A 21,783-nucleotide genomic window follows, 5' to 3' on the forward strand; every position below is an offset into this window, starting at 1 on the left:
TTGGTATGTGTTTGTAGTAATAAATTTAGCTGTATCTGGGAAACAGGTTAAGCTTCCTCCTCAAATGCTGAGTTTGAATGGAGTGATTTAGGAGCCAAAGGGATAGGTATCTAGATATCAGGAGCTATGATATCAACTAAAGAACCCAAGATTGGACAGTTGTTTTGAACTTAATTCGCTTTCGATCTTGTCAATAAACAGATCTGACCTGTTTCCTAAGATTGACAAACTTTTGGGTCCACCTGTTCATGCAACTTTATCGGCTCATGTACGCGGGGGTCTAACCCTGATCAGGCTACATTAGTTACCCCTGACTATGCAAGCAGGACAACAGACCCCTGGTGTGTTGATTTATGGAAGTGTCATATATAGATTTTGGACTATACAGGCGACAGTATCTAATAACGGTTAATTTACTTAGGTTCGTTTGGTGATAGAATTACTCTGGACAGAGCTGATACGGTTCAAAACCAGTTGCAGAGAGATAAGCCACTTAGGCCTAATCAGGAAATTTTACCAATTTCGGCGACGCGTGGAAGAAATAACTGAGATTTCCGTGGACAGAACGCGCGTTCTGAATGAACTTCAATGAACATACGCCGCTAGTGTTAATTGCTGCTTTATTTAGTTAATTAAAATTATCATTCGATATATCGCTTTAAAAGGTTCGCCCAAAGTACTATCATTATCACAAGACCCAGTCGCTTGTACTTGATGTACTTTAGTCACTGCGGAACAATCAGACCCGTTGCCTCTTCGTTGTTATGAAACTCTGTATTATCGTTGATTTGTTGAAATTCCACAACCTTTATATTGTAGATTATTACAACTGTGGCTATTGAGTACTTTAGCTAGTTTTGAACTTTTGGTTTGTGCTCCTGCTGCACTGTGCCAGGGCTTTTATACAGTCTCCATTTTATATGCATACTAGATGATTACGGTATTTGACTCTCAAGAAGATTAAAGGCTATTAGGGGTTTTCAATGGGAAAGCCTATAAAAAAGCTAGTCTTTTGAATATAGGACTCTCTCGACCCTACTGAATTGTCTAAGAAATTTAACAACCACTTCCCATAATCACGTGACACGTCCTATTACCCGGATCTGGATAGGCTCAATTAGAGTTCTCTGCAATGCTGGTGAACCTACGAGGTCCATGGGACTAAATCAGAACTGGAACTTTTTTGATCACAATTCATTCGTGGTCATTTTAAACCGATTAGCTTTGCTGCACAGGCAAAGTTAATAATATCCAAATTTGGGGGATCCAATTATTCTCTTGTGCTGTTGGCTCAGACTAGTGTATGGCCGCTCGGCCGGCCATCTTTGGTAAGTCAGGCTTAAAGACATAGTGGGATAATAAGAAGTATTATGACTAACTGTGTAGAAATGTCTAGCTCTTCTTCTGGTCTGGAGAGCGTTCTAAAGACGCTGAGTAAAACATTTCGGGGCACCGGTGGATCTTCTCCAGCAGCGATCAAAGCTCGTATACAGCCCGCGGTGGTAGAAGGTGCCGCTGATCTTGATCAATTGTTGGATAAATTGAATGCTCCAGCAAACGTCGTTAGCATTAGTGATAAGATCAAGGCAGCAGAACTTATTCGAGCGTCTATTGAAGAGAATGCAGTCTCAAGCATACCCGAAATTTGGTATAATGCGCGCTACCTCATTTCCAGTAACCACCAGACCGAAGCTCGCAGAGCAGGTTTGCGATTAATGCACTCGTGTATTGCCCATGATGAAAGAAGTATTGGCGTGAGGATTTCCTACTATAAGGCTATTATTAAGCATAGTAATTTGGAAGATTTCGATTTGCAACTCGATTGTTTGCAAACTTTGACAAACAATGGTAGAGATTTGCTTGATTTAAATCAATCTGGCTATACATTACCTAGGGTGTTGTGGAGCTGGTTGAAACGGCTTGCCAGCGAAGCACAGGAAATTCGTATAGGGCGAAAAAAGGACATCACTTTGCCATGGGGAACGTCAATGGAGCAAAATTTTCATGACATGATGAAATACATTATTAACACCTTGAGGTTTAGCATTGCTGCATATGACGAAGGTGATTTGGAAATTATATTGAAGGAAGCTACATTGATTGCGCGGAAGACTTCTGATGTTGATGATATCAGCCTCATCTGTGAACTTATTAATACTGTGATGGTGTATGGCCTCATACCTATGAATAGCTTGAGAAATATTCTTGAGATTCTTTGTGGTATTAGCATTACGGTTGAATCGCTGACAGACAAGGTATGGGAGTGCGTTTTGAATTTAGCCCATAGCCATCTTGGAAATAGTACAATATCGCATCTCTGTCAGATCCTTGAAAATACGCATCGAAAAGAAGTTAATTCGAACACTATGCGGGGAGCAGCTAGATTTCTTCAAAAACTACTCAGTAAGCAAGAAAATTCCACTGAGGATGACAGTGGCAGTGTGACAAAGCTAAAACAGCCCAGTCTAATTCCTCATATCGGACCACATATTATCCCAATGACTAAAGTTTTGCATGCCTATCGGAAGTCATTGGACGTCGAAAGTCTCCGCCATAGTCTTGAAATTTGTCGATGTATTTACGATTTGCTGAAGGATGAACACACTGCTGACTGCATCGGGTATGAACTATGGGAGTCTAAGTCCCATTCGCCCCTGGAGATTATTTACCAGATAAGCAGGACGACATCTGTAGAGCAGAAATCTAGAAGAAGCTCTGCTGTCAGCGCAGGAGGTGGTTCGATGAACAATAATACGGATACAGTGTCCCAAATTCTTGATTCCTTTGTGTCTGTATTTCACCTTCTGTCAGATTTACTCAAGTCAAAGAGATTGAAGGGTCCGTACGAAGTCGTTATCGACTTTTTCATAGATATGTGCCCCTATTTGGACCAAGACACTGCACTAGTGGTCATAGATCACTTTGCTAGTATGCATTATTGTAATCCAATGTCGACATCATGGGTGGAAAATACCGAAACTCTACTCATTAACTTCTTCTTTGATCCACACTGGTCTTCGGTTATTAGAGTAAGGATTCTCGATATCATCAAAATGATTTACATCTTAGGCAATATAGATGATCGAAGGTCACTGGTTAACGATGTCATAGAAAGGGTATTTTCAATAATGGACGAAGAGTACGTTGACAACGACACTATAAAGGCTCTTATTGAACTTTATCTTTACATCTGCCAAGATTGTAACTATTCAATGTTTGTGCAAATATCAGAAATATTGATGCGACAGTTCAACGCTACTAAACACATGCCAAAGATGGCTATAAACGTGCACCACAGGACAGCTACCCATCATCACCATCAATGGCCAAATGCTACAGCAAGATCTTCCAAGCGGCAGATTATTGCAAGGGCCATTGCGCAGCTGTTTGTTCAAGTTTTCCGAACTCTCCCACGACGATCACGGTATCTATATTTTAATTTGGTTGCCATTTGTCAGAAGTCTATCACTGAACCACTTGCATTTATAGAGGCAGCTAGGGTTCTGATTCGAATTCGAAGTACAGGGTCAAATCATATCTATCTTACAGACCCAGCTAATAGCCAGATAGCAGCTGGCCGGGTAGCGAAAGCACGCTCAAAGTCAGGTTCCCTTAGTGGTCCCAGTTTGAATAATGATGATGTTTCTTCAATTTCCTCGAGCACTACAGCTGCTGCAATTGCTACTCCCTCGGACAGCTCAGTTAATTCCTCCATGGTTTCCTCACAAGAACCTGTCTGGTTATATCCTGACCACGTAGAGTATCTCGATGGGAAGCTCAATAGTCCTTCACCGATTCTAAAGAGATTGTTACCGGGCCAGGAGATTGATTTTCAAAGTAGTGGTAAGCTCACTAGCAGAGAGTACGAGATTGACACCACTGTGCTCCTGGACCTTGTTGCAAATGTTTTGGAGTTTGGTGCTCACTGGGAAATCTACTCCTTTATTTGGACTCATTTCCCCCCTCAGCTTGCGAACACACAACTGTTCAGTGGCTGCAATGGTGAAGTATTGCGTTTGAGAAAATTTCTTTGTGACCAAATCTCTAACTCAAAGCTTCCTCCAAGTGTGATACTGCCTTCAGATGTTACTAAGCACGATATTATGGTTTTGCAAATCTTGACTTTATCCCTGTTGCTTCCATTTAATGATGTGTTTGGTAAGACTGACTATGATTATATAGTCCAGGCTCTTGTTCTTGGTCTGTCCTCATGGGAACGGACAGCAGTGCCTTGTATTCATGTTCTGGTGGTCTGCTGTTATGAATGTCCTCTATCCGTAAAGAAATTTCTGGGTCAGATTTTTGCGAAGTTTCAAACCAAAATTACAACTACGTTATCTAGTCCTCATATATTGGAGTTTTTGATTTCTCTATCTCGACTACCTTGGATTACAGATAATTTCACACAGGATGAATACAAGAGAGTATTTGCCATGGCTTTTACTTATATCAAGCATGCCAATGATTTGACGCAAAAGAGCCAGGCCGAGGAGTCCGATCGAATCATGTCTCAGTACCTGTTGGCCCTTGCTTATAGTGCTATCTCGAGTTGGTTTTTAACCATTAAACTAGCTAATCGTAGACATATGGCCACGTTCATTACAAGAAATTTAATTTTGGCGGACGGTCGTACAGATGACATTGATGAACAGAGCCTCGCTACTCTAGATCTGATATCTCGTTTTTCTTACTCTGATATTGATCTCATTTTACAATCTTCATTCACTAGTAATGCAAGTGACCAAGAAACAACAACGAAGAGCTGGATATACGGAAAAAGCATTATATCTATCGAGACAAATATATATACGGGAGCTAGTAAGGCTATTGTTCGTCGGCCAACTGGAACATCGCTGTTGAATATGAGACCAGATGACAAAATGGTGCCGAAATGGGTTAGAGATAGTATAACTTTGAAAGAGGCATCATCGTCGAGCGAGCAGAACTTATCTGTAATGTACTCACCCAGCTATTATCTTCTTCAGTTATTGGTTCCGAATGACATACATACCGATCACAATCCAATACCTTTAAACGATGATGCTCAGATAATCCGTGCAATTGGTGCTATAGACAGAGCCCCAGTAGTTGACTTTCATAAAGTGGGTATTCTATATATTGCACCCGATCAGAGAACTGAGCAAGAAATCCTTGCTAACTCTACCGGATCGAAAAGCTACAGATTGTTTCTCAGTAAGATGGGCAAACTAGTCAGACTGAAAGGTAATCGTAGTATTTATACCGGTGGACTGGATACAGAGATGGATATTGATGGTGAATATGCCTATTCTTGGAGTGATAAAATAACACAGATGATATTCCATACGACAACGATGATGCCCTCACCAGCAAACCCTCAAGATACCAGCATCTCAAGTAAAAAGAGGCATATTGGCAACAACTATATTTCTATCTTTTATGACGAATCAGGACTACCATTTCGATTTGATACCATCAAGAGCCAGTTTAATTTCATCAATATAGTAGTGACTCCGCAGTCCAATGGCCTTGATTCGATTCTTAACTCTTCAGAAAAAAGGCCAGATTTTGCAGCTAAAAACTTTTACCAAGTGAGAGTTTACAAAAGAGATGGACTGCCTGATCTGTTTGCTGCCTGTAATATTAAAGTCGTGTCGGAACCATGCCTGGCAGTTTTTGTCCGTAATCTCGCGATTGTAGCCTCCAAATTCGCCACAGTCTATCATTCTGGCGGACAGTATGTCTCAAATTGGCGCTATAGACTTCAACAGATCAACCAGTTACGTGAAAGAGTTGCTACTCAACAACGTGAGGAGTTTGAACAGAAGCAGAAGCAACAGCCTCAACAAAATGATGATCTAGCTACTGATAGCAGGGACACGGGTCATACCACTGGCAGTGTGTCAACCGCAGGTGATGTAGCTCTGTCATTCCTTGATCAACTCCAACTGGGGTCTGGAACTCCTGCGCTCGAGGCTGTCTCGGATACCAACTCATCGACCCCGGCAACTTCATTTGTACCGGATAATGATAGAGGCACTGATCTGCCATTGCTCAGATCTCTAGACTTCTCTGGTTATACATAGTCGTATATATTAATATTTATTAGTGCATTTTTATATGTTTGCGCATAGAATCCAGCACATTGCGATCAATGAAAGCTCACTATCCTACATGAACTACTTTTGAAATATACTTGTAACGCTCTCAGTGATCAATCTTCAAGGAGAAATCAACAACGCCAGTACCTTGATGAACCGACGATGTACTATAAATATCGATGTCATCACAAAAATAACCGCTAATATTTTCTTCACGGAGGCCGCCACTACACTCAAGAAGGAACCCAGTAATACCTTTTGCAGCCCATCTGGTCTTAATCGAAGAGGCAGCCACCCTTAAACCTTCCCCTGTAAAATTATCCAACATAATAACGTCAGCACCTGCAGCTATAGCTTCATCTGCCTCAGTTTCTGACTGGCACTCGACCTCAATTTTCATTGCAAATCCTGCAACAGCTCTTGCACTCTTGACAGCATTCGTTATGGACCCTGTACTCCAAATATGATTGTCTTTCAGCATCACCATAGACGATAAGTCATAGCGATGTGGATCAATTCCACCAACGACCATAGAATACTTTTCTAGAAGACGAAGTCCGGGAGTAGTCTTGCGAGTACCAGCAATGGTGCCCTTGTAGCCACTTTTACGAGCGAGGTCAAGAAGTCTTCGGCTCTTAGTTGCGACACCAGATGCTCTAGCAAGTAAATTTAAAGCTGTTCTCTCACTCAGAAGAAGATTTCTGGCTGGACCCTTCAGTTTCGCTACTGCAGTTTTCTCACCCTCTGCTACTTCAATTAAAACACCTTCTTTGAAGAGCCATTCAACGTCAACTTCACATTGACGAAATACTTCGGAAGCGAAAGGGACACCTGAGAGAACACCAGTCTGCTTGCACCACACAGTAGCAGTTTTTTCTTCATCACCAACTACAAAGCCACCAACATCAAAAGAAGGAACATCCTCACTGAGCCATGCTGTGACTTGGGCCTTCCATTCTCCTGAAACAGGTAAAGCGTGTGCAAAAGTGGTCATTTCTATTATTTGGCTGGGATAATTAGACTTGCAGACCGAGTTACTCCACAATTCAAATAAGCTCAGGGGTGGATATGCGGCTATAGTTGGTTCGCTGTTGCATCAATAGGTTTAACCTACCAGCTGAATAACAAATATGAAATTAAAAAAAACAAGTTTACACTTCTATATATATACACAGTTCGTTATTAAGTGAAGATAATGAAAAGAAAAGAATGTACAAAATTATAATAATAGATTGAACCAGCTCCCAGCTCTAGTTCTATCGTCTAGTTGGAAGCGAGGCCGCATTGGTCTTCTTCTGGCTGTTTATTGATGAAGAAATTGTCGGTCCAGAATTGTCTTCTGGAAAAAGCAACCTCTCAATCGACACAAGGTGTTTGCCATATGTATACTTCTTAAGTGATTGAAGTTGTGGCTTGATGGCATTTACTAGCCTATCATAGTCATCGCCTTTGCTAACCTCAAGAAGTTTTTGAATAACATAATTTGCAAATTGATCTTTCATCATGATAGCCACAGAGGAAGTATTATCAGACCGTGCTTTCAGAATTTCATCAATCAGATCCCTACGCTCAGATTCAGATCCAAATAAAACACACTTTTCAACAACGTTCGATGCAAATTTGTGTCTCGAGAAGGTCACCAGTGAATCCCTCACAACTGCTATGGCTTTCGCGCGATCCTCGGGCTGACCATGTTCGATCACATGTTGAACCACATAATTGCCATATTGATCTTCGACAAGGTATGTTGTGTATGTGTGCAGCTCATCCAGAAGAACACGTCTAGCTGGCTCGTCACAATGCTCCAACATACGTTGAATAACTCGACAACCATACGGATGAGTAGCCAGTTGGTAAACCTGATCATGGAAAGAATCAAAAATAAACTTGATATTTCCAGCGGGGATTCGCTCTATCGCTTTCTGGATAACATGATTGCCGTTTTGGTCCTTGACACATTTCAATACATGTCCATCAAGTTCAGTAATAAGCTTTATTTGTTGATCAAGAAGAACATGCTCAATAGCCTTTTGAACGACTCTACAGCCATACATCTGGAGTGATAAATCTAGAATATGCGACTCCATATGCTTAGCAAGCACTGTTTTCTGTAGTTGATTGCCCAGCTCAAAAAATTTCTGAATAACATAATTACCAAACACATCCGTCATTAGCTGCAGGCAGTTCGGCCTTACCTCATTGAAAATTATATCCTTCTCTTCAGGAGAAGCTGTTTCAAGCCTCTGTTGAATGAATCTCGATCCGTGTTGATCTCCAGAAAACTCGACAACGTGGCCATACAGGTCTTTCAAGTCAAACTTTTTGCTTTTGTTGTTACGGAAATCTTCGAGAAGAGGAGATCGGACAGATGATGGCATATGGTCGTTATTACGCTTGGAGGAACGAGGCTGGTGATGAAAAGTAGGGGACTGCTGTGACTGTGCAGGTGTTGGGGATTGTAATCGTAATTGTGGGTTCTGTGATTGTTGCGTATGGGGCGATTGGTTTTGTTGAGCCTGGTTCTTGCCATTTGACTGAGAACCGCCCACCATGAAAGAGGGTTCAAAAATAGCCGAACTATCGGCTGCAACAGTAGTTCCATTTGGTTCAAATGGCCTGAAAAAGCCGGATGCAGACGAAAAAGAAGAGCCGCTCCCTCGGGATGTTGACGGGAATTTAGCTCCAGAAATAAACTGTTGTTGGAACTGTTGCCTCAGTGCTCCTCCTTGATCCGACCCTTGAGAGTCAGACCTCACAGGTGGTGTTCCAGCACCTGAGGTCAAAGCTGAAGAGCCTTTAGACCATGCAGAAGCGGGATAATCAACAAACTCAGCAGCAATTTCACTATTAGGGTCAAACGGGGGATACATTTGAGATTGTTGATGGAGATTCTGTTGCTGTTGTTGAGGATAAAAGAAAAATGGAGGCTTGACTGGTTGCGAGTTTTGTGATGCAATGTTATGCTCAGGCTCCTCAGTACTAATGTTATTGTGCCATACAGAACTGAAAGAGCTTGATCTCGACTGTTTGTCAGAGTAATTAGGAGCAGCATTTGGTGGAACTGAATATACTGGAGTAGCAGTATCAAGGCTCCCACTCGTACTGCCATTCGTAGCAGTACTAACTGATGCACTGCCTCCAATGTTCTCAAATACACTCCCACCAACTCCTGGTGAAGAAAATGGAGGAAGGTTGGTAGTACTGTTATTAATTGACGCTATTCCAGAAGTCGAAGAAGGAGAGCTAAATGTTGACACCGAATTCTGCTGAGAAAACACAGCTTGACCTTGCTGTTGCTGTTGCTGCTGCTGCTGGTGCTGCTGTTGTCGATCTGCCAATAACTCAGCTTCCCGCGTGGCCTCAGCAATTTGGGCCAATCGATCTCTTAGACTCAAAGGTGAACTTTGGTTGAGAGTTTGGACCTGACTCTGAGCCTGGTTTTGAATAAAGTAGGGAGGAGATTTAGGTTGGTTTCTGAATGAAGTTGGTAACTCCATGTCTCCGATACTGCTACTTCCAGCTACCGTTTTTCTGGACTCGTATGCAAAGTACTGATCTTCAACTCTTGGTGATGAAGATGATGCAAGATTGATATTACCTCTCGAAGGAGAAAGCGTTAAATTGGAAAGGCCAGGAGAAAGCCCGTAAACTGAACTAGCGCTCACCAAACCTGCTGGTTCAGTGACGGCACTCGTTCTTCTATTTGATGAAGCCACACCTGGGTTGATTCCTTCAACAATCCTTCCATCCCAAGATAGACCCCTGTTCCTATTACTTGTTTGACCCCCTTCAGCATTAACACTGCCGTTAGTACTTCCTCCTTGTGACCACCTTTCCCACGCAGTAGAAATTCCCGCTAACTTGGCCGACCCAACTGACGAAGTCGGACTCTGGATAAGGGATATATATGACTGAGTTAGTGGTCCACTCCCATTACCACTGTTGATATTACTCGTCCCTGCAGAACTAGGCACCGTTCCATTCAGCACTTGAGTTCCACTTCGGGGAGAGAGAACTAATCCAGCATCAGACATTCCAATACCATCGGAAAATCCACCCACTGCACTTCCTATTATACCTCCAGCAACCACGCCATTACTACCAGTACTGTTCTTGCGGTTGCCAAGGTTCAAATCAGAAAATCCACTCATCACTCTCTACGGTTCTACTTGCGGTTAGTTTCTTGATCCTGGTTTTTCCAGTGGTTCTTTCTAAGTAACCATCCCTATCAAACATAGCTAGCTCGCGGCTATACGAATGTTTCCATTGAGACGTACTATCTTTGACGGAGCTCACACTCCCGTGTAATATATTAGTGGCGGTCTCACTAATCTAAATTATGTGCCCACACCCCGGGCCTTTTGCGTGTTCCAATTGATGCCGATATAAAACTAAATAAAACTGTTGACAAAATTTCGTAATTCAAATATATCTTCGCCCACCACCTTGCCTATAGTTGGTATTAAAATGGTCAATATGTGGTATGTCTATGTGAGTAGGTTCCCGCAGGCTAGGCTTAACACAATATTATCAATAGTCAAATCTCATTCCCGCATATATGGCGGACGGCTGCTCCCACATTAGCTCGTTCTTTGCACGGCTAATCGAAGGGCTTGCTGAGGAACAGGACGTGTCTTATGCATGCAATCAATCAAAACGTTAAACGTTAATGTTATCGCATAAAACCGACCCGACGCGCGCCTTGTGTTTTTTGTGGGGGTTGTGGGTTTTAACGGGCGTTGGTGATTCCGAGTTACTATTACGCATGATAAGCTATTATTGTACGATACTCACTCAAGAAATGTCAATACTTCTTAAGCGTTCTTAGGCTTCAGCTAGAATATTGAATTAAAGATTCATTCATCTATAAGTAACTAGAAGATAGATATAGACAAATATATTATTCATATTATTATACACCCACATTTCCGGGTTCAAGCTCATCGTCGTCTTCACCGTCGTCATCATCATCGTCTTCATCTTCTTCATCTTCTTCATCTTCATCATCATCATCTTCCATAAGACTATATCCATCATATTCGTTATCAGCACCTTGTTGTACATAACCAAAGAGATCTTTGAGTCTTTCTGAGCCACCTTCAACTTGTCCGCCTAGCCTGCTTAGGACTTCTGACTCTGTTATCATTATTGACCTCTCTGCTTCTCCACTACCATCTCCCTGTCCGTTGGATTCCTCTTCATGGCCAGTCTCAGCCCGCCTGTCTCTATCGCCGCCAGTCACTATCTTTCGCTGTTCATTTATAATCCCAGCAAATGCCTCATCACTAATTGTTTCTTTGTTTTTGCATGCAACTAATTTGATTCTTAAAACTCTCCTGAGAACGCTAATATCCTCACTATTATACCAGCCAAACTCTCGATCGCAGTCTTCTTTGAGTCGAGCCGAAGCAATAAGACCAGTGAGTTGAGGATCTGTTACGTCTACCAGTTGGATCATCATCGATAATGGTAACTGCTTTCCATCAAAAGTGTATATTTTGTGGCTAGAATTGCTAGTCTGGCCATTGACGTCCAATTCCGCACTTCTATCTGGGACATCTCCCGGTCGTACCTCGATCCCGTTTTTAATTTGTTTTGCCTCATCGTTAATCTCATTTTGATGATTTTTCTGACCCCCTGAAGATTCAGGCTCTTGGATTCTGGATTTTTCCCACTCTTCACGCATGGATCGAACTTCTGCTTTCGTCAACACTCTATAGTGCTCAACTTGATATTTTGCAAAGTCAACTGACGATTTTGGATCAATGCCATATTTGATATACGCTCCCCTCCAAGGTCCACTCTTAATAGCATAGGAAACATATGGCAAAGCTTTACGAATCAATCTTCTGTTCTCTTCGTTTAACAGAGAATCGAGAGCTGCCCTTGTCCAGCAAGGTCTTGACTCAAATAACGTATTAAGCGCCTCCACACATTCTTTAAGAGGTCCCATGGGAGTCTCCAGGTTGCTACTAGGTTCAGTTGGAACTTTATCATTCCATCCTGCTAAAACCGATTCGAGCTTTTGAGCAGCAGTTGTGTTTACAAGCTTGGAGCCACCAGTGCCATCATCAATTACAGCAATAGCCGGATTCTGACGATAAGCATAGTTATATGGATATACCACTTGAGAAAACACTGGAGGAGGCATTGCATCGATGTCGTCTGAAAGAATTTCCCTTGCGCTTTCCACGTCAAACTGCTTGATTTTTTCGTAATCCCCTCGTAATATAGATGACCTAGCCTTTTGCGCAAATGATGAGTTTATCGTAGTATATTGAAAATCGCTCATTTCTCTAAATCTAAAGTTGGCAGTAGAAATGAAGACTGGCGACATTTTATATGAATTTTGACTCAACTCAAGCGCTTTTCGTATATCTCCACCAGCCTCTTCAAGATACTTTTTGGAGATAGTGACTCTGAGTATTATATTTTCATATTTTGCCGTCCTAGATGTAATTGAATGCTCGAAAGGATCTCCTTTTCTGAATCGCAATTCCAGCGCCCCTTTGGTAGAAATGGCCTTGGAATGTTAGTATATCCACGAAGCACATCGCCTGTTGAACTCGACTCACCTTTTCTATTTGATTAGAACCTCCCAGCATGTCTAGAGCCCTGGATGGGTTCTGGATATTCCCAGGAAACTCTACACTGGCAACCCTGGGTAGGTCCAGCTTATAAATATCGGCTAATTTTGCCATCTACGGTGTTCTTGAATGAGGTTAATGTTTACATTCAAATAAATAAAGATCGGCGGCACACAATATATCAATACTGATGCAAGCCGTGCGTATCGAATAACAAGAGTTCACGATTGTATTCGTATAATAGTTTATGTTGGCCATTTATATATATTTTAAATTAATGAGCTTCTATACCCACTTTTGTATGACAACAGCACCAACAGCCCCTGCCTCTTTAAGTGAGATTTCCCTATCCAGCAGTTCTTTATTTGGGAAAGTGGTCTGCAGGACGAAGTTTCGAGCCTCTGTAGAAGATTGGGCACTCTGGACATAATCATAAAGCTGTTGAACAGACCCAGTCGATTCAAAGCGTGCCCGTAAAGCACGCCCATCGCCTAATCTAATTTGAACAGGTGCATCGCCGGAAGCTCCTAAACCAGATGCTGGTGCAGTTCCAGATGCTGTGCCCAATGCCGATACTGAAGAGGAAGAAGACAAATTCGCAGTAGAACTGGATGCGCTATTACTTAATGAAATATCACCTGGAACTGGTGATCCGAGTCTATTACCCTGACCATGAAATCCACCAAGTTTTTTGGGAGGGGCATAATTTTCATCCATCTTGCGGACAATGCGAACATCAACTCCTTGGCCATTTTCGACATTTAATAGCGAAAGTGGTGCCTTACCCGAGTTAATGGCTTCTAAATGAGCAACATTCTGGGGGTCGTCATAACGATACAAAGGGCCATCTTCTACACTGAAACCATTTTTCCAAAATGTAAGCTGTCGAACTACCCTCTGTGGTCTTGAGTTTTTCAGAAGACTACTTGGATCCTCGACAGTTCTAGAAGGTACCTCATCGCTGCCTAAAGTGAATCCAGTTCCTGTGAATTTATTTGATTTTTTCCCACTCTTACGACCACGATTGAAACCACTGAAGCTTCCGCCACCCGGAATATCATCATAATCCTCTTCAAACTCATCATCTTCGTCGCTATAATCGTCGCCAGCTTTAGGAGCTCCTCCAGCTTGGTTTCTCTGAGCTTGTCGGAATATGTTACTGATTAGCCTTCCACTTGAAGAGCCTGCTCCATCAGGATTCTGAACGGCAAGCCCCGATTTCTCGCCGCCAGTGAACAAATTCTCCGTTTCGTCATCGTCTGAACCAGAATGAGCAGGTGTGGATTCTTTAGATCCATTTCTGGATAGGTCTGCGAATGTAGCAAACTTCTTTGTTTCTTGACTTCTGAGCGATGTTAGTCTCCAACTGTGCATGTTGCTCTTTAATCCTATATATATAGATAACCACCGATTTACTCAATCATCTCTCAGAACATGTCACATAACCACTTACTTCTGTTTTGAAAACGAGGACCCCGGGGTCGGAAAGCTGCCCTGGTCTTGGCCAGTCCCTGAAGAGGTTCCTTGGGAAAGTCCAGGGTTCGATGCAATTGAATTAATGTTATCGGCACTTTCACCCTCTTTATAGAATTCCATAAGAGCAAGCTACTTCAATGTTAGAGATGGGGTTCTCGAGACAGCCTCGCTCACCTCACTTACCTCAAGATTCCAATGAGAAAGCTCTAGCAACTCTTGTGCCTCATCAGGGGAACATTGTGTCACGTTTACAAACTCCGCTACCAATTGGTTTTGATCAGGTTCTTGCACAGGCTCGCTCATATTGTGAATACTAGGAACTATGAGGAGGCTTAAAAATATAGTCAATTATTGAGAAGATATAATCCAAGTGTAATGTTAGTGGCACTAGTATTTTGTCAGCAGCCTGCAGCCAGGTTCACATTTATAGCGCCGTATGATCTAGTATTATCTAGGGACAGCTTCGCCGTTTTTTTTAATAAACATGATAAATTACTTTAGATAAACTATTTGAAAACTCCTTTGATCATATATAAAAGTTTGGGATTGATTAAACTTCATCGTGTGGAAGCTTCTCGTCGATTCCCTGTAGTCCAATTCTGAGGAAAGGTGTCATTAGTAGACCCACGGCAGACATTCCTACAGCTAACCAGGCACCAGCATGATAGCCCTTGAGCAATAATTCGGGAGAAGCAGAATCTTGGTTTTGAACGATAGTAGAGACGACAGCTGAAGAGGCAGCCAACCCTACAGTTATCGATAACTGCAGATTTGTATTAAACATTCCAGCTGCTGAAGATTGTAGCTTGGAACTAACTGATCGAAGTATGTGGATATTTCCAACATTATAGGCTAAGTCTGAACCAATAACGCCAAGAAACATGGACGGAAATGGTAGAGCCCAGTAATTTGAACCAAGGGGGATCAAAGCCCATATCAGAGAAGTTCCAAGGTAGCCTAAGTTACCAGCAATTAATAGATATCTTCCGGGAATTCTATGTAGCGTGAAAGCCGCAAAGATGTTTACTGATATCCCAAATATGGAGTAAGGCGTGAGATATGCTGTAGCCAGAATGGGACTAACTCGGACTACCTTTAAGAAATAAAGTGGGCAGTAATAAGTGGTGATTCCGTTAAATGCCATCCAACCACAGCTACTGATCAACATGCACAACGCTACGCCAGGATATTTCCAGATTGACATAGGCATCAGAGGGTTTTTAGGAATGTAGGTCTCATAAAAGCAGAATGCTGTGATAAAGGCTACTCCGAGAACAAGTAATGATATGATAGTCGGTGATCGCCATCCGTTAGTCAACGAGTTGGCCTGTGTTATAGCAAATGTGAAGATAGTCAAGCCACCAGTGGCGAGGATGATTCCGCCGTAATCAAATCCACTGAGTTTTTCTCTCAAACTCCTTGGTGGTGCTCCATTTTCCTCTGGATCCATGGGATAAGGAACCAATTTCCAAACACCAATTGCGCCAATACCATACATGATAGTCAAAAAATAGAGTATGGCTTTCCAAGAAAAGTATTGAACGAATATACCTCCTATAAGGATTCCAACTGTGTACCCCAACGGGGCGCCCCCAGCAAATGTGGCCATCACTTTGTTTTTTCTGACACTTGGCTTGGAATATAGATTGCTGAGGATTCCAACAGCTGCTGGGGGTGCCGCTGCAGCCGCTACCCCCTGGATACTTCTGAGAACGCAAAAGCTAACAAATGACTTTGTGAATGCTCCTCCTAGAGAAGCGATAGCGTAGATAGAATAACTAGCGAGTAGGGTTTGTTTTCTGCCAAAAGTGTCAGCTACACCTCCCATAAAGAGAAGAAAAGATCCACAGGCCAAACTAAAAGAAGCCAGGGTCCAGGTTAGAGACCCATCAAAAACTTGGAATGTGTTTGCGAGTTGAGGAATTGCAAGCTGGAATGCGCCTGTGCTAGTATTGCCAACCATTGGCGCCATAGTTAGTAGCCCGATACAAATGACCTCGTGGAAGAGAGATCTGAATTGCCCCGGTCTATCATTTTCTGATATGTTTTGATTACTATTATAATCAACGCTGCGGGTAGATGTGATACTATGTGCATTTGTAGTTATCGGCCCAAGATGAATGTCAACTGATTCCCCAGCCGTTGAAATGATGCTGGTGGCTCTTGTATTGACACGATTCAGCTTGGAATCTTCATAATAACTTATATCCACTCGGGTATTTGGGGCTTTCGAGGTGCCTTCGGACATTGTGAAGATCTTCAATGATTTTCACTCAGAATGCAGGCTCTCTGGACGAATTTTTCTGATGGAGAGGTAGGCGTTTTTATCTTCTTTTTTTTGTTAGTTCATATATTCAAAGCAACAGGCTAACTCTATGATTATTAATACTATTATCGAACTAGCCGAACTCTAACTGCTGTCACGAATAATTTTTATCGGCTTCGATCTGTAGATCATGTTGGGCGCTGCTAGATATCCTAAAATGGTATCTTATCCTCAAGGGCTCATGCTGATCACGAAGTTGATAAGGAGAGATTGCCCCCACGCACCGTTATGCAGCTTATCTGAATTAAGCTAGAATTGGAAGTTCGGGTATATACATGTAATCTACCCGATATTGCATAAACCATGTCTAAAATATATAGCATTGATTATATAAACCTCTTCGTCACTTAATAAACTTCAGAAGAATTCTGATTACAATCTAGACGATTTCACTTGTTCAGGTACCAGATCTACTACTTTGCCAGTTTTAAAGGCTGATCTCAGATTCCTGATTACGGTCAATTCCATTTCTTTCCTGGGTTCTACAGCATGAGTACCAACATGAGGCAACAAGAGTATGTTTTCATTAGAAAGTAGACCAGGATCTATTTCGGGCTCCTTCTCAAAAACATCAAGACCCGCTGATGAAACTTTACCCGAATCAAGGGCCCTTACAAGCGCCTTCTCATCAATAATTGCACCTCTAGATGTGTTAACAATAACAACGCCATCTTTACATTTGGATAAAGCACCAGCATCAATAATATGTCTTGTGTTAGGATTTAACGGCAAGCTCAAAGACAGTACATCAGACTGAGCTAAAAGTTCGTCAAAGGTCACATATTCGGCCAACCCCTCCTCATTTTTGGGCAACTGACGGCGATTATGATAAATGATTCTATCAAAACCCAATGTTGCTGCCTTGTCACGAATAAGACTACCGATTCCTCCCAACCCCAATATTCCTAGGACTTTGCCAGTAGGCTCATGGGCCTCGGGAGTAGTACGGCACCAATTACCTCTTCGTAGCTCATTAGCTAAGCGGTTAAAATTTCTCAATGCTCCCAAAATCAAATAAATCGCAGTATTAGCAGTGGCATTGGCAACTGCTTGGGGGGTGTTCGATAGTTGAATTTCCCTACCAGTCAAACTTTTAACGTCAACAGAGTCATACCCAGCACCATTATGACAAACAAATTTAAGGCTCTCGGGGAAATGACTAACTATCTCCTGGTCAATTCCGTGAACAATATGATCTGAGTGGTGTGTATTATAAATGGCTGTGATATCACTGTATTTGCCGTGAAGATCAGAAATGAACTCCTCACGGGTCTTCGAAGTAAACTCTACCAGTTCAGCAAGTTCAGAAAGCTGTTGATACTCTGCCTTAGCATGGATAACTTTTCCCAGCAACAGTAATTTGTTAGTTTGTGTCATTTTTATAGATTCAAGATTAGAACGATATTGTAAAAGCGAGAAAGATGGGAAAATATTTGTACTTATAGCGGAGTTACCCCCACACATGCTGGCTACCCCCACAACACCCACAATAGTGCCCATTGCAGATCAATTTGGGGGTTGTGTGTGGGGTAAAGCTAAATTAGCCTATGTATGCCCCCAATGTAGTCAGTAATTAATTTTAAGCCTTCCATCTAGCTAAGAGTATATGATTATTTGTGTCAAATTCAATATAAATATAATAAATAAATAGTCTCAGTATCCTACGGCGGCTGTTGCAGCTTGCTCGTCATCGTCACTTCGTTCGATATAATCAACTCTTCCAAGACTCCTTTCTACGCAATCATCTAAAATATCGCACATCTCTTGGAGCGCGAACCATTTACTACCCCTCAAGGACAGTATGACCCATTTAAGCAATCCAACGGTTCTATTCTTGTAAGGTATCTGTTGCAATTGCGCAGGCGTTTTCGCCACGTTCATCCGTTCGAGAAAAGAGCGGCCACTTTCAGCTGCCATTGCCCATTCATGGTCTTTAATCTGCCTTAATTGCGACGGTTCCGGCATATCATTGACTCCTGTCATATGTCCAGACTCAGGACCCTCCAAAATATATGAATAAGCCCAGAACACCATTGTACAATGAACGATCATAACAGGACGATGTAAAAACACATCACTAGTAACATTGTAACCTGAGGTATGAGCGCTTGATTCAGACCCTCCGATATCAACCCTTTCGCTTTCTCTATCGCCTGTTATGAATACACGATAGAGAGCTTTAAGAGCATGAAAGGCTGCCTCGTGTCCTGCCGGCGTTTTAGCCCAATTTTGAATATATTTCTTTGCAGCCTGGAAGTCATTTCTATGAGAAGCTCGGCCCATGATTCGGCGATCTCCACAAAAAACACGTAAATCATATCTTGCAACGCGTAAGTAAAGATGGAGCATATGGTAAGTAGTTTCAGTTACAGAATGGTCGTTGGCATAAATATATGCCGCCTGATCATATCTTCTTCCAGATGTACTTCTATCGTCATTGTCTGCAAAACTTTTGCCACTGCTGCTTACAGTACTCTTGCTATCAATTGCATTAACTTCTTTTTGCCGACGTATAGAATCTTCACTTTCTTGCTGGGCCAGAGCACTCTTATAATCCTGAAGCTCAAAATCAAATGACCGAACTATAATGGACTTCCAGCTATCTCTGAATGAACCCCAACCTATTGAGGAAATATGTTGTGACTGCTGTGACATCTGGATTGCGATCGATAGGATTCCGGCGCGGAGGGCTTGGCTGCCAAACCCCGTGATTTTAACAGAGCGCAAATTCAATATCTTCCTTAAAGCATCAAGGAAGAGAATTGGGGGACTCGCGCCCAGCTTGGTACGCTCGTCATCAGGCGAATTCCAAATCTTGTCATCGCAGGGTAATGGAAGTTTCATCTCATGTGCACCCATCAATAGTCCGTGCCCAAATAAGACGGAGTGAAGAACATCCATAATAAATGCTAAAAAGACTGCTCGCTTTATAGATTCTGTTTCTACCCATTTTCTCCAAGTTCGAACTTCTCCACTTAGAGCAGATGATGCATATGCTGGATTGAGTAAAGTAGAACCCCTACGAATTAACTGTAACGTAGCTCCATGGTGTATATGAGCTCTCTCGTGTAACTTTCGTGTACTCATTGTTTTCTCGTAGACTTCTAGTAATAATAAGCTCTGTAATATAGGAAGTTTTGTCGGTGGATGGAACCCAGGAGAACTAAAAATAATCCAACGGAACGGTTCGGCAATAGCCATTGCAAGCTCCCTTGCATCATCATAAGCAGCCCCAATTAATATCATACTCAATAGTAGATGCGTTGAAGCAGTTTCAGCTTCGAAAGAAATTTTATGTAAGATTGGAAACTGAATATGAAAATATTTCCAATAAAAGTCCAAATATCTATTGATATTCTCAAGCGTGAAATCAACCTGTGTACTTAGAGCCGGAATCAAGTTCAGAAGTTGGTTCCTCTTGTTCTCAGATATGAGTTGGGCCTGGGAAAATTCTGGTGGTGTGGAAAATTGAGAAAAATCAATCAATGGTAAATCATAGGACGGAGCATTGGAGGGGGCAAAAAAGTCTCTACTTCCCAGGAACATGGAATCAGAGAAATACCAGTCAATGAGTTCCGCAGAAGTTGGTGAAAGTCCCGAGCCTGATATGCCACCCCGGTACACTTCAGGAGCAGGAGGTACCGAAGGGCCATAGTTACTATAGATAGAGGTCGCAGAGGCAGAAACAGAAGACGATCTTGGGGAATTAGGTTGATATAATGCAGCATTGACTGGTGAATAGACAGTTGCATTCAGGTAGGACGAATTTGACGGACCAGGTACTCCACCAACAGCTCTAGGTACTGCCGTAGACTGCACACCAGTTGTACTATTGGGCGTCAGAAGTGAATTAATCTCCATCCCACCTGGACTGTTAAGGCTAGTTGTCGGAGTGCCCATGTTATCTCCCTGTTGGAATCCTTGCCATCGGTCCGGTCCCACTAATTGCTGGAAACCTGGCAATGACGGTCGAGGGCTCCTGGAACTTTGCCTAAAAGAAGGCTCCAGTAAAGACGGCGATGACGCTTTTTCAGATGTTTGATTTTGCTGTGAACCGATAGACATACGTTGAAATGCTTCGCTATTGACTTTTTGATTTGGTATGGAGGCACCAATCTGCTGGGGTTGTCCAATATACGCGTTATATTGAGTGGGGTTCGGTGCTTGCAATTCTGACCTCAGAGGATCAGTAGAAATGTAGGAATTCTCAAGCTGATTTTCGTTACGTGGTCCACCTGATCCCCAATGATTTGACTGGGATTGGATCGAACTATTGTTGTTGCTACTAGAAGGGATACCGCCCTTCATCTCATTATTAGAGCCTAATCTCTTCTGGGTGAGCTTTTCGTCATTCATTTGAACCTGGATTATAGGCTTGATGTTAGTTTCCGCCTCCTGTCGTTTTATGTGCCTCTCCACATGCCTTGTCCGCAAATCTTCCCGAACAAAAGTTTTATCACAACCTGGCCAGTTACAACTAAATGTGATTTTACGGGAATGGTTTAATTTATGCCTGGATAAATGTTCGGATCTTGTAAACCTTTTATCACATCCTTCTTCCTCACAAGCAAAAACTTTTTCTAAGCCCTTTCGAGACTTAGCTTTCCTTTTACGTTTAACATGCTCAGTCTGACCTGTATGGCTATTTAGTCCAGGTTCATAATATAAAGCTGGTGTGGGATTTGGATGAATGAATCTTTGATCTGCCCCGCTTGTAGCTCCAGTTAAGGACATCTTAGCATAACAAAAATTTAATGGAAATAATAGATCCAAGGAGTAGTCGCTACTTGTATTAAAGGGTGAATGAAAAAAATCAGACCAAAAACATAGTCCAAAGAATAGCTAAACCTGGATATATACCATAAAAATGCTAATCATAAACTGAAGGCAGTCATTCATTCCAAACGAGATTAGTGTCCAGAGCTGACTTAAGTTCACAAAAAGAATGTCTAAAATTTGAGTGAAGTTCCTAACCGGTCCCGGCCAACACGTTACTCAAAAGGTTGTTCCTTCTAGCCACTCCCTAGGAAGGTTTCCTATAACCGTTCTCTGAGAAAACTTGTATAAAACAAGCTGTTAAATCAAATGGACTGAGTAGACTCACACAAGGTATCATGCATTACCCACCTATAGTAGAGATGGGCACAAGCCCGATTTTCGCAGATTCCCCACAACCCTTTGTCGATCGGTCACCTTACCTTTCGGACATATTACAGCTTTAAGTTCCTTAGTTAGGATGTCCGATGGTTTTATTACTTTAATTTTAATTGGGCTTTTTTTAAGAATTTACTGACTTATTTCCATTATGTAAATA

At 42.2% G+C, this 21,783-nt stretch overlaps 8 protein-coding genes across 8 annotated transcripts; 1 reads left to right on the plus strand and 7 right to left on the minus strand.

The window, feature by feature from the left end:
• Positions 1 to 1,370: 1,370 nt before the first annotated feature.
• AWJ20_827 (uncharacterized protein) lies at positions 1,371 to 6,065 on the plus strand (the record flags this gene model as incomplete). Its single annotated transcript, XM_018882794.1, has 1 exon — positions 1,371 to 6,065. One exon carries the CDS (start codon positions 1,371 to 1,373, stop codon positions 6,063 to 6,065), a length of 4,695 nt encoding a protein of 1,564 aa, XP_018735047.1.
• Positions 6,066 to 6,186: 121 nt separating this feature from the next.
• On the minus strand, positions 6,187 to 7,074 carry BNA6 (nicotinate-nucleotide diphosphorylase (carboxylating); the record flags this gene model as incomplete). The annotated part of the gene is made up of 1 exon (XM_018882795.1): positions 6,187 to 7,074. The coding sequence occupies one exon, from the start codon at positions 7,072 to 7,074 to the stop codon at positions 6,187 to 6,189; it is 888 nt and encodes a 295-aa protein (XP_018735048.1).
• Positions 7,075 to 7,336: 262 nt separating this feature from the next.
• On the minus strand, positions 7,337 to 10,231 carry PUF3 (mRNA-binding protein PUF3; the record flags this gene model as incomplete). The annotated part of the gene is made up of 1 exon (XM_018882796.1): positions 7,337 to 10,231. One exon carries the CDS (start codon positions 10,229 to 10,231, stop codon positions 7,337 to 7,339), a length of 2,895 nt encoding a protein of 964 aa, XP_018735049.1.
• Positions 10,232 to 10,992: 761 nt separating this feature from the next.
• On the minus strand, positions 10,993 to 12,417 carry TFC1 (transcription factor TFIIIC subunit TFC1; the record flags this gene model as incomplete). Its single annotated transcript, XM_018882798.1, has 1 exon — positions 10,993 to 12,417. The coding sequence occupies one exon, from the start codon at positions 12,415 to 12,417 to the stop codon at positions 10,993 to 10,995; it is 1,425 nt and encodes a 474-aa protein (XP_018735050.1).
• A 535-nt stretch (positions 12,418 to 12,952) lies between these two features.
• SHP1 (protein phosphatase regulator SHP1) lies at positions 12,953 to 14,446 on the minus strand (the record flags this gene model as incomplete). Its single annotated transcript, XM_018882799.1, has 3 exons — positions 12,953 to 13,898; positions 14,233 to 14,237; positions 14,327 to 14,446. 3 exons carry the CDS (start codon positions 14,444 to 14,446, stop codon positions 12,953 to 12,955), a joined length of 1,071 nt encoding a protein of 356 aa, XP_018735051.1.
• A 247-nt stretch (positions 14,447 to 14,693) lies between these two features.
• AWJ20_832 (uncharacterized protein) lies at positions 14,694 to 15,641 on the minus strand (the record flags this gene model as incomplete). The annotated part of the gene is made up of 1 exon (XM_018882800.1): positions 14,694 to 15,641. One exon carries the CDS (start codon positions 15,639 to 15,641, stop codon positions 14,694 to 14,696), a length of 948 nt encoding a protein of 315 aa, XP_018735052.1.
• A 1,200-nt stretch (positions 15,642 to 16,841) lies between these two features.
• Positions 16,842 to 17,846, minus strand: GOR1 (Gor1p; the record flags this gene model as incomplete). The annotated part of the gene is made up of 1 exon (XM_018882801.1): positions 16,842 to 17,846. One exon carries the CDS (start codon positions 17,844 to 17,846, stop codon positions 16,842 to 16,844), a length of 1,005 nt encoding a protein of 334 aa, XP_018735053.1.
• Positions 17,847 to 18,122: 276 nt separating this feature from the next.
• Positions 18,123 to 21,203, minus strand: AWJ20_834 (uncharacterized protein; the record flags this gene model as incomplete). Its single annotated transcript, XM_018882802.1, has 1 exon — positions 18,123 to 21,203. One exon carries the CDS (start codon positions 21,201 to 21,203, stop codon positions 18,123 to 18,125), a length of 3,081 nt encoding a protein of 1,026 aa, XP_018735054.1.
• Positions 21,204 to 21,783: the final 580 nt, after the last annotated feature.

Source organism: Sugiyamaella lignohabitans, chromosome A, assembly GCF_001640025.1.
Source record: "Sugiyamaella lignohabitans strain CBS 10342 chromosome A, complete sequence".
Classification (NCBI taxonomy): Eukaryota; Fungi; Ascomycota; class Dipodascomycetes; order Dipodascales; family Trichomonascaceae; genus Sugiyamaella; species Sugiyamaella lignohabitans.